At 30.6% G+C, this 13,371-nt stretch overlaps 1 protein-coding gene across 1 annotated transcript in view; it reads left to right on the top strand.

Moving 5' to 3' along the window:
- The window catches only part of Trpgamma (Transient receptor potential cation channel gamma), a 422,855-nt gene that overhangs the window by 333,026 nt on the left and 76,458 nt on the right, over positions 1 to 13,371 (top strand). The window contains exon 6 of the mRNA XM_085958711.1: positions 8,561 to 8,703. Coding sequence (XP_085814837.1) covers positions 8,561 to 8,703 — 143 coding nt within the window. The remainder of the gene's footprint in view (positions 1 to 8,560; positions 8,704 to 13,371) is intronic.

The raw sequence follows: 13,371 nt of genomic DNA, 5'->3' as shown, positions 1-13,371 counted from the left end.
TATTGTGCGTTGTGTCATCACATTCTTTACAACTATATCTATTTACCAGCAAACTACCTACACACGGATTACTACTTTTTCCATTTTCGATTCTCTTTCTGAGAGCTGTATCTCGAATAATGTTAATGTGTAATGGATGGTATTAATTTTGATCAATTTCATTATTTGAATTGTTTATATGCTAATTTATTCTAGGAATATTGTTTTCGACAAGTTTAACGATATTAACTAACATTTTATTTGCATAAATATGTAGCTATAAAAATATTTTTTTTACCTATTATTTCCCAGTATACTAAGCAGATAAAACTAGTAGCAGGCATTGTTAAATTATTTGGATTAAGTAATATATAAATATTTTATTTTAATTAATATAACTTCTTCCACCAAGAATAAACGGGAATGGGACGACTGGCCTCCGGACAATTGGACGCCGCACTGTTGTAGACACGTGTAGACGAGATATTTTAATCAGTTTCTATCTACTACTTAGTAGTTTGAATTCATTTTACTCTTAACATAATGTATTCTTTATCGCGGATTGATAATTACCATGCCTAAGGCTTTATATTAAATAAAAAACTCTTTTTTCGATGGAACTTAAGCATATGCACGATTAAATCATTGTTTACGTCTGCATATTCACATTCTTACCAACTATTAAATCATAATATAATCATTGAAGTATAAATATTAATATTGAAAATTAAACTCAGAAAACATTTTCATACGTTTTGTTTGTTTGGTTTATCTAACAAAAAAGGCTCAAGATTTTTAGAAAGTCACTTGAATATTCTTTCTACCTACTTACCACGTTTTAGTAAGCCACTATTTTCCTTGCAGGCTGTATCCCCCAGCGGGCTTTCCTTACTAAGTAGGTTTAGGTTTAATGCCCTAAGAGTTTCTGCCATATTGGGTTCGTATTCTATTGACACATTGATAGTGGATCTCAACCTTTTTACTCATCACGAAACTCATTGTTAAAAAATAAAAAAATCTTGCGTCATGGTTTCCTTAGTGTATGTCCCCTAATGTCTTATTGACATTAATCACTCTATTGTTGAGACTATTCAAAAGTGTTAAATTTAATGTATAATATACCTACGTTTTGAAAGATCATTTTTCATAAATATTCAGTTGATTTATGACAAAATAATTGGATAAATTTTGGAAAAAAAAATATAAAGAAATACCGAAGACACTCATTAAAATACTCGTTTGCAAGTTCATAGATACTTTGCATGAATTATAGAAAGATCAATGGATTAAAAACGAGAGCAGTCACCCGAAAAATGAATGATGTAAGTTCGAGTCTCATTTGGTCTAATTTTATATATGATTTTTTTGTAATAGAAAAATTTCTGAGGTTTTTCCAAATGTTTCTTTCTATATCGGTATTTTTTCAATAAATATCATGGGCCTTCATAAATCCTCCGGTCGAGTTCTCTAGTTAAATGTTCTCTAGTCTAGAATAAATGTTGTCGGAAACTAATCCTGATCTTTATTAAAATTATCCAAGGTTGTAAATCTGTTTTCGTAACAAAATACTTTCGTAATCGTAAAATATACAGATGCTTAAGTCTTTAATTAATTAATGTGTCAAAAGTATTGCATTAAATTAAATGATATATAAAATAATATCACATTGTTTAATTGGAGAACGAATGAATACCCAAAATTAAACTTTTTTTTCAGTGATCGAAACACAAGATTTAAAAAAAAATAGTATTCGTTAATGGACACATACAATTTTAAATACAGAATCACACTTATTAAAATATATATATATGTGTGTGTATATTAGATTACACCTCAGACGCGTAGTCAGGAAATCGGCATGATTAGTTTATCTCGGATTCTTAATGTGGTAATTATTGGAGAGTGTGTATGTTTGATAATATACATAATACATTCAGAATGTAAATCATTTCTGCCAATACCATGATGAAATCCCAAGTATTCCAATGTATTAGTATTTATCAAAGTTACTTGTCTAAAAATATGTAAATTTCTGAGGTTTTTTCTTAAGTTTTGTGTGACAATTGTTTTTGTACCAGATGACAATGATCCCATAAAGTATAAACGAACGTTTTATTTTATAATTGTATTTTATTAACTTTCTTTATATGAAAATATAGTAATTTTACACACTTTTCTTCTCAATTTATTATCCTGTGTACCTATTTCAAATAACCTTTAATTATGTAAAATATATGACTTTCAAATTTCTCAGAATCATTAGAAAAAAATCTTGCGTGTATTCAGTATTGCATAAAAAAATAATAACCCATAATTATATTTTACAATACGAAAAATATTTCGTCACGTCACTTTATAAATCTATATATATTATGTATTACAAAATACAATAAATATGAAAGAATTGATCTTCCAATATGTGAAATGTTAATATATTTTATACAAAACGAATCCTCTGAAACAGATATTTCGACGAAAAAATATATTATGATTATTCAAAGTGCAACAAGGCGTTATGTTCTAATGAAATGTCTTTTAGATGTTATATCTCACTCGCAAGGGAAATTTAAAAATAAACCCAAGTTATTATATCATTTCTTTCTTTCCGCATCAAAAAGGAATTATTTTAAAAAGATGAATTTATTGAAATATTTAGGGGAAAATATGATTTAACTATTTCGTGAAACATAGCACTTTCGTTTGCTATGCCAATAGGTAACAACCTTTTTCTAATACTGACACACCATAGAATAACGGCCACGATTGCGACACACTTGCATAAAAGCACTTTAACATTTTTTTTAACCGATTACGTGTAATAAAAACTGCCAGTTGATATTCAATAAAATCCCCTTCTCGATTATCTATTATGCAGTAAAAAAAAAAGTATGGAGTATTACAGCTAGTATACAACGTAATGCGCAGAAAATATTAGGTTCTTTGTACACGGGCACAATGTGCACGGGCGCGAAACCCAAAATGCAGGTTCTATTCCTGCGGGCTTTTTCAAAAAGATTTTTTCTATTGAATATGTTCAATATTTAGAATATTATATTCTTAAATCGTGTGAATTATTCATTGAATACAAAAAATAATTAATAAAAATATTACCTACTTTATTGTTTTGGTCAGCATGGTTGCTAATATCAGATTTGTCATCAACTGCGCAACATAATGTTAGTGAATATTTTCGAGATAATAAGACAATATGTTTTTAAACTCTGTACAACCCCCTGGACATAAGCCCGATATCAATAACTCTATGTGTAAATTACCCCCAGATATTAACCTACCGTTTAAAAAAACACTAGACGATTAACCAGTCCCCGTGTGAAATTTCGGTAGATTAAATGACATGTGATAACTTTTTGCTTTTGTCTTATTTCCGATTGAAGATTTCAATATTTTCGTAATTAGTTGTCTCCCTCTCCTTTTCTCTAAAATATGTCAAGTTAGGTTAGGTGAGGTTAGGTTAGGAAGGGTTTTTGTTCGTTTTCGGGTACATTTTACGACAAACCTAGCAATTTCCATGGTTAAGAATGATTAGTATATACAATGATGTCACAAAATCATTTAATTGGAGAAATATACACAATCTGGATAATAACATACTTCATAAGATCAGATAAATTTCGCAAAAATATCTAAAATAAAGCATAACAACATATAAAAACATTGCTTATTTATTCGTGAATATTAAAAAATAATCCCTCCAATAAATAATACATATTATTATATTGTATACTTTAAGCAAAGGCCGTATACAATATGAATTTTATTCATATAATATTCCATTAAAGTAAATCAATTACGATATTCACTATTCTATTATTTACGTGATATTCATAAATACATAGACTACGTATGTATTATTTTTTTTTGTATAATTTTATATTATTAATAATTAATTTACAATGTAATAAATTAATTTCTTTACATAAAGAAGCATTAACAAAAGTATTACCAAATTTATCTTCAGATTAGGTAATGATTTGGTAACGTGTCAAATTTTCATGGAGAACAATTGTATTACAAAATTAAAACTTAAGAAAATATAGTATTATGATACATAATTATCTGCTTAGAACTTAGGATAGTGTTTCATAAACTCATGTGGGACCATAGAGCTTCTGCGGGGGGCGCGAAATATATCAGAAAAACTACAAATATTTGGAGATGGGTTCGGTGCATGAAGTTTTATGGATCAAAAATACAATTGGATCAGAACTCCATAATTATTCTAAGTCCTTAAAATGTGATCATATTATCTACGTGGGCAGCTCAAGAAGAATTTATCGATATCAGATCAGATAATTCGCTTAAAGTGGAATTTAATGAAAACAGTATGTCAGAATTACAGACAGTAAGAATATCCGTCAATTGCAAAAGCAACATTGGTAACCATAATTATTTTTGCATGGATACATAGGTACCTATACAAAACAATATTAATTTCGTTATTACTCATAATAAACAAAATCACAGGCCATGCCTGTCAACGTAGAGTTCGGAAGATTCATTGTAAATTATCATTTCTTACATTGGAATCTGACATGGATTTGTTATGTAAACACATGTACACACATCACTCAATAAAATGTGTTCATCGCTTTCATGTATAGTATTTATTTATCTTATTTTATATTGTTTTATGTGTATAGTAACAATTAATGCCAAATAAAGCTTTTAATAATCAAAATAATTTATTTATCGACAGAAGGGGTCGGGAATATTTTTTCAAATTTTCGAAACCGTGGCATGAAAAAAATTGGGAAGCACTGGCTTATAAAGACAACTGTCGTTGCCAATCAGTATTATAAAATTATCACTCAATAAATCCTATCATTTTTTATTTGTATTTGTTAATATTCTAATATTGGCTATTTTTTGTAAGCAATAAATGAATACATACAGACATGTGACTAAATAATAATCGAAATAAATATTGTAAACTTCGGTTTATATTGTACTCAATCAAATATTACAATTAAGAAAACGTTTAATTTTAAAGGTGCTAACAGTTGTTGTATTGTCTATTATTGAAACAATTGAAAATTTAAATTTGTAATAAATTTTATCCCAAGGACATAATAATCACGATTTACATTGCCAAGCCGCTGATTTATTCCAAATTCAAAAAAGGCGAATCCTACATTAAAAAAAATACTTTCTCTATCTTGGGAAAATGGGGTTATCTGTCCAAAAAAATAAAATCTTTCGCGCCCTTTCGCAAGACAAATGGCGTAATAATACCAGCAGGAAGTCATTTTATAAATTGACCAAGTAAAAAAAAGATTTCTTTGAACCTATAGTTTTTTTTGCTCACTGCCCAAAGAAGAATCTCCGCCTCGAAATGAACATCGTTCGTTTGATATTTGAATAAATTGTATTCCTTTTTCGTAAAAGGGCGCCAAATATTTCAAAAAATAACGAGCTTTAAATCTTTTTAAAAGTACTTATGCAAATTAAAGTGTATTTTTATGTCTGGAAAATACAACTACAGTCAGGTAAAAATCTTAGCAATTCTCTTGGTCTATGAATTGATTCGTTCTATAAATGACTCTACTCATTCTGTGTATATTAAGATATGGTTTTTCATGTACGGTCTATTACTTATTTAATTTTCTCATTATTCATATTATAAAACACGTCAACGTCATCACCATCGTTGACTCCAGTACCCGGGGCAGATTCCTTACTCCTAAATTACTAAGAGTCCAAGCCCGACAGTCACCCACTACTAACCGCCAATGCTGGACACCCAATATTAAATCATAAACCCCATCGAAGTCTCGAATTCCACAACTGCTCTCCGCCTTTTTATCTTAAACGTGCTTGCATGGCTCGCATTTCATCATGCTCTGCGCATGGCCTGCTCACAGAAGTCGTCCAATATTTTGCGATAATCTCATTCGTGTACAATTGATCCTGATACATCACACTCAATTAACCTGAGTTACGTCATTTAGCATTCATAGGATTTTTAAGCTGGCAGCAGTTTTTCCCCACCGTTGTTACTGTCCAGCATTCTGAACTAAATGCAATTACTATATATATTTTTTTGTCTCTGTAAGACGAGATTTTAACGGTGTTTTGTAGTCTAGTAGGTATTAGGGGCAATGTATTTTAACTGGCTAGTAATTTCTCTACCTCAAAGCCGTAGTGTTGTATGTCCAATTTTGCTGAAAAGGTACAAATTGTGTACTTATCTAAATTATCACATCTGTCAGGCTTAATTTACACTTCGATACTAATTATTACATATCCCCCCCAACTTCCTAAAACAATAAAACCATAATTAGACATAGTTATGCAGAAAGTAGCCAGTCCACAAAAAATAAAAAAAAAATGAGATATAATATAGATCAGATGCGAGAAGGTTTTCTCTACATTCTGCTGAAAAAAGCCAAACCGCAAAAAAAATATTGTTGAAATAAAATACTATCTACAATTTGACATTTAACATTTTACATACATTTTTAATAATTATGTTGTTACTAAAGTGCCATTATCTCAGCTCGACATTATTGTGGACTGGCTACATTCTGCATAACTACGTTCAATTACGATTATGGCCATGACAAATCTTATATTGCGTCTTACCGAAAATGTTATTTTTGGACATAAGATGGTCTGACTGTCAGGTACATACAGATCTAAATTATATGCTTGAATATATTCGTATGTTGAGACTACTAACTGTAATGTAGTAAAGTACTGTTGAACGGTTACGGAACGGTACGAAAACGTTGACATATTTAATTACGTACATAAACGAATACTACAGACCATTCAGGTTCATGACCGACTATATAACCGTCTTTCAGAAATCTCTATCTCTACAGTCGGTTACACTCAGCATCTCCGAGACCCTATTTACGTTATCCGCCCATCTTCTCCTGGCAGTGGCGAACGGTGGAGGTAGACTGTGGAGATCCGACATAAATAGTGCACTCTAAATTTGTTCATTCATAATTATTTGTTTTCATTAAACTAATAATACAAATTGCAGATAGTACTAATTACATTTTAAAATTCAAATAAACGTTGCCTAAGCCAAACCATAATAGTGGAAGCAGGCTGTCGAGATTTGACAAACATGGTGTACACTCTGTCAATTGTACTTATTTGTTTTCATTGAATTAAGAGTACAAATTGCAGATGGTTTTGGGGTTAGTTTTTTTTAAGTTATGTTATCCCTGCCTAAACGAAACCATAATAGATAAAAAATATTCTTTTATTTTTAAAATATCTAAAATTGAAATTGTATGATGAAATTGCATAATTTTAGATTTTTGTAAATAGACGAATATTTTTTTGTCTATTATCTATAATGGCTTGGTTTACGCAGGGTGTAATTTAATCAGAAATCTGTATTTTAAGTTCAATAAAGTCAAAAAAGTCTGACTGATAAAGTTTAGTATGCATTATGTATGTTAAGTCTTAACAGCCAACCTCCACCCTTAGCCACTGTCTCCGGAGGCGGCCCAGAAGCCGAGTGTCTACATGGGTTCATTCATAAACTTTATAGAGAACTCTAGATCCATCGCATGTAACAACGTGCTCGGCTCATCTGAGACTTTGCGCTTTAAAGAAATTTACTATATTGGGCTTAAATTATTGTTCACAGAGCTCAGCATTCGTACGGTGCACCACCTTTGACAGCCCCAAGTATTCTTCGGAGAATTTTGTTTTCGAATACTTGAATATCCATCTCTTGCTTCTCCATTAATCTCCGGGTTTCACACCCATGCAGAGCGATTGGTTTTACGGTCACGTTGTACACCCGAAATTTTGGCTTTTTGAACAATAATTTTGACTTGAATAGATCATATAATGTCAGCTGGCAAGTTCGAGGTTAATATCATTCTTTCTGGATATGTTGGTTCCAAAGTACCTACTTAAAAATAACGGTGCTTTTAAATTTCGAATTACCAACATTTTGGTTTCCTGAATGTCTATTATTCACCGACAGTTTTAGTACTCGGTCTTCTCGATGTTATCCTTTAGTTTTATTCGTTTCATCACATCCTCCAGAGGAGTAAAAATGTCGTGTATGTGTTTCTTTTTCCCCGAAAACCACCTGGTCATCTGCATAGCCTAATTAGGAATTGTAATACCGGTATCCCAGTATTTTTCAATACCAAAATACCGGTTTTAAAAATCAGACAATACCGATATATTCGGTATTGACAGTTGAAACAAAATGTAATAATTTACATAAAAAGCATTACGGCGTTGTAATTTTTATCAGATTACGCGATGTCTGGTATACTTCCGTGGCTTTTCATCGTCCTTGGTGACCATCAATATGATGCATGCTATAAAATATTAATATTTTAAAAAGATTTTTACATAATATATACTTATATACTAAAAATCTAATTATGTTTTTTTTTCAATTATTTTACGAATACCGGTATTCAATAGGAAATAACGAAATACCGTTATTGGTATTGCAATTCGGTATTGCAACCCCTAAGATTAATACTTTGTGGAATTCGTTTAGGACGGCTCCGCCTTCTGCATGACACTGACATGCATAAAAATACTTTAATTTATTACTGATTATTTTTTTCAGAGTTGGGAAGCCTTACCGCCTGATACAGCAACATTCACCCCCGACATAACACCTCTCATCCTAGCCGCGCACAGAGATAACTATGAGATCATAAAGATCCTACTGGATCGCGGAGCCACCTTACCTATGCCTCATGACGTCAGGTAAATACTCTCGATCAAGGATATTTAGATCCTTCTATACTGATAGAACTTTTGGGTCTGTTATCACGATTATTACATTGTTGGTAAATTAAATTTTATGCATATAAAAATGATTATGCCTTAATTGAATTAGTTTTCCTGTTATTTAATCATATTCAGTTAACCTTCCTTTTAATATGCAAGTAAATTCCGTCCGTTTCGTCACCTTGGATTATAGTACGTTATTGATAATAATATGTCACGAAGTAAAAGATAAATTTCTATTTTGATAACATAAATAAATTTAATATGGTTTCATCATCATGATTTGCTATTTGTTTTACATATAAAATGATTAAAAAGGAAATAAAACATAATTATAATCAAACAAGTATTTCTATACATTCTTAAAGCCTACAAGTCATAATACTATCTTGATCTCACTTATCACTTTCATATCTCTTTTTCACAATTGAGTATGTCTCACTTTGTCGCGTATACTTTTAGATATATCTATTTTGTTCATAATGAAATGCGACACCCCGTTTGCAATCAATCTGCGTCAATAATTTTATGTATGTCAAGTAAATGAAATCTGACGGATATCTATTAATTATATGTATTAAATGGATAATGCTGTCGATTTTTAAAATAATAACAAATTAATTAGATGAAATATTGATGATTAGGAATAGCCGACTATGAAGATGACGAATTGTATATAAACTGACATAAATTATTGGCAGGTGAATGGACTAGGTAACCCAAGGTGACATTACAATAACTGAACTTACGGAACTGTTAAGTATTTTGTAAATGTCAAATATATTAACGTCTTTAGCAGTAGGTAGGCTATAAATAAATACAAGTTTATAGAATTTAGGGAGTGGGGAATATAAAAAACATAATATACTCCTTTAAAAATCTTATAATGGTCAGTTTCCATAGAGATATTATCTTTACATTATATTATTATGAAGAAAACAATGTAGCATATTTAATAATATTTTTTACAAAAAGCATGAATCAAGTTGCTTAGTTATAGCATCAAAGTGACGATTGAAAGTGATTTAAAACAATAATTTTACCATGTGTTAGAGATACATGTTATTTATGGTAAACATTGTGATCGGCGAATCTGGTTATGGTCAATAAGTAAAACTTAAATAGCAAGTTCAGTGAACCCTGATTATATTTGCGACGACTTATCAATGTAAAGCAAAGTTTCGACGTCTAACCAAAACTCAACGTGGAACGAGACATGAGGGTAGCGGAATCTAGTTTGATTCACAGTTTCGAGAAACTGTGTGGTCTATAAACGCCACAAAATAAACAAGTTAGAAAACAACTGCTGTAATGGGAAATAATGTTATATTTTTCGCCTTGCATCTGACGTAGTTAGCCAGAACGACTAATTATTGGTAACTTTACAATTATTTCTGTATTTGTGTTGCCAGTAGCGAGACGTAACAATGCCTCGTGTTAATTCTCGAAAATATTGATTTATCATACAATTGCATAGAAAATCTACCGTATTTTTAATTCAAAATTCATTAATAAAATCAAAAACTTACAATATTAATAAACCTTCACGCAGTATTACGCAGAAACAAACGACCTTAATCTAATGACAATATGTATCAACAATATCATTGTTCTACATTTCAATTGTAGCCTAATAATTATTGAAGTTATTCTATGAATATAGTCGTACCTATTAAATCAATGAACAGTATTTTTCTCATCAACCTTTTGATATACTGCACATATAACGTACTAACACACCCTTCAAATTTATTCTGAGATCATTCCAGTATGAACTTCCTATCATCCAGTTTGTGATCGGCGTCCGATATAGTGCAGGGTTTCTATTTTTTACTTGTGAGCCTCAGTCGTAATTATTTATTTTGACTTGGTTGAAAAACCTCGACTCCTATTGCCATGGAAGATCTTTCCATTGCAATAAGTGCCTCTTTTAATGCTAATTGAGACCTTAGATTATACAAATATTTAAGTTGCCCTAACACCAATATAGAAATATTATGTCACCCACTGTGTTGATAAACAATTTTAAAAAATTTACATGAGAGTCAAAACCGTTTTATATGCACAAAAATAAAGATAGACTACTTTATTTATTTTTTCATTTAAATACCTTGATTTATCTAACAGGTAGTGAGGAGTTTTTCATCAATGAGTGTTTGTAATATCTCTGAGATGATTCATACGTGTCGTATATTATATGTGTTAAGCTCTTAATTAAATGATATGATATATTAGTTATATTGGAGGTTTCTATAATTATATAATTACATTTAATATTTGTAATACACCCGATCCTCTTTTTGTAAGGCTTTTTTGCACGGTTTTGAAATAAAACGGTTTAAAAAAGTGCCGACTATTTTTTATTTACACTATTTTTTTCCTTTAATACGGTTTTAAAAAACTAAAAATAATGAAAATACGTATGTATGTACATATTTATCAAAAAAATGCGTTGCAATGAACCGCACGCCACTGGTGCATGCATACATATGTTGTCACCGGATGCCACCCTGACATACATGGCGCCACTAGTCATTCACTTCGGGTTCGATACGAGAGACGCTTCGCGTGCTTCGGCGTCAGCGTCATTAAATATTTCCAGCGATGAGAGTGATTTTTTGCCAGCGAAAAACAGCAGTAAATGAGCACATTATTGTTGTCAAGTAGCGATACAGTATGAATATTATATAGAATATTTCTCTATTCTAAATTTAATGTAAATCGAAAACTATGTATTTTTATGTATAAATAATAAATAAATTTATTTATTTTTGAGTTCAAGAATTTCGTATTTTGAGTTGATTTTAAGTAATGGAACATATCTATCATTTTTGTATAGCCATCGTATCTTTTTTTACACGGTTTTGTTTTGCACGGTATTCGTTGGTACGTATCCTCCGTGCAAACAGAGGATCGGGTGTATATATAACGTTGAGGATTGTACTATACTTAACTATACTATGTGATCTAATATAAACGAACTACATAGAAAGTTTTGACAGCTCAACGACGATAAGATTATGTTGTTTGAAACATTGTTATATTCCCATTATATAATACGCGCCAGTTTTTTGTTATGATTGTAAATTTAAAAACATTAAATTTTCCAGCAGCTGCAAAATATTTCGCGCATTCTATTTTTAATGAATAATTTTTCAATTGTCGAATATTTATTATGTACCTACATTCGTTTGTCTCTTTTTTGCAAATAACCATCTCGTTCTACACGTTGGCAATGCTTCAGTCAACGTCTGCCAAACGCAGTGCAAAAAACAATACATACCGATCGCAAACATCCTTTGCATTTTAGCAGTTGTTTCATTTCCTCTTGCAAGCCATAGTTCTTTCCATACGAACTGTGTTCAACAATGGAATTAAAGCTATCAATCTTTAAAATGTATTTTTCTTTTAATTTCATTTATCTACGAAAAAGAACAAGGTCAACCACAATAACAGCATCTTTTCTACGTCTACAATAAAATATCAATACAATAAGCGCAAATGTATTTCATATCTGTATAACGTTTTTATCCATACAATCATTTGGTCAATGGCTTTCTTCAAATATCACAATAAAGAACATCGATTTATTTCTCAAGTGTTTCTCAATTATCGACCACGACCATGATGTAACGTATATATATAAACAATGATAGAACCATCGAGAAATGATTTACAAACGTATGACTTTTTAAAATCTGGGAATGTCCCAGAAAGTAGTTTCGAAAACCAAATAATAAAATCTATCAATTTATCATATCATGTACTATGAGTATAAAATTTAAAATTTATTATTAGTTTTAGTTTAGTTACAGAATATATTAATATATATATAATTCAGAGAGCATAGGCTATAGGTATCCCATTACACTACATTTTGAAGTAGGGTTTTGAATATGTGAATATCCTACGAAAATTAAACACACATTATAGGCGTGCAACGGTGTGTGTTGCAAGCTTCAATTACACCAATATTACAGTTGTCAGAACGAAAGACAAACTTAGAATGACGTATGCTTGGCACGTTTTAGCTAACATTTTAAGTTTATCCCATATTTTCCACACTCGAGATCGATGCCTGTTACTCCACACCCGTTAGGTATTTCGGTTCTCATTAATTATGTTTTCCCAGGTTTTGGTCATTTATTTTAAATGCAAAATGTTATCATTATATTGTATTACAAAATAATTTATCATCGTAACTGTAGTAATACTTATTCTTATTGTCATAGGAATTCATCGCTACTTTACATAAAACGAGAAAGAAGAAAGTGTCCTAATATCCCATTAAGCGGACATTTGTTGTCTACCATCATCATTTTTCAAAAACACAAAAAAATAATAATTAAGTATATAACATTAAATTGCATACTAACAATTATCACGGTTAGTAAATTTAAAACTTCTCTCATGAAAAATTACCGTTATTGACTTATACTCTTACTTCATAGCATGATAGAATCAGGTAAAAGAGAGGGATGTTATTTAACATAAAACATAATATTATTCCTATTTTACTTTTCTGAAAAACAAACAGTTCGTATATTCGCGGAATTCTTATAAATTTTACAAAACATTCACCTTGGTTTCTTGAAAATGTTTTGTGTATAAATGCTAATTATTCTGGCGTGGGAAAATCTGTTT

Source organism: Rhyacophila brunnea, unplaced genomic scaffold (genome assembly GCF_057557595.1).
Source record: "Rhyacophila brunnea isolate RB1 unplaced genomic scaffold, BYU_Rbru_1.0 scaffold_8, whole genome shotgun sequence".
In the NCBI taxonomy this organism is placed as follows: Eukaryota; Metazoa; Arthropoda; class Insecta; order Trichoptera; family Rhyacophilidae; genus Rhyacophila; species Rhyacophila brunnea.
Note: the sequence above shows the minus strand (reverse complement) of the source record. Positions and strands in the feature narration are given on the sequence as shown.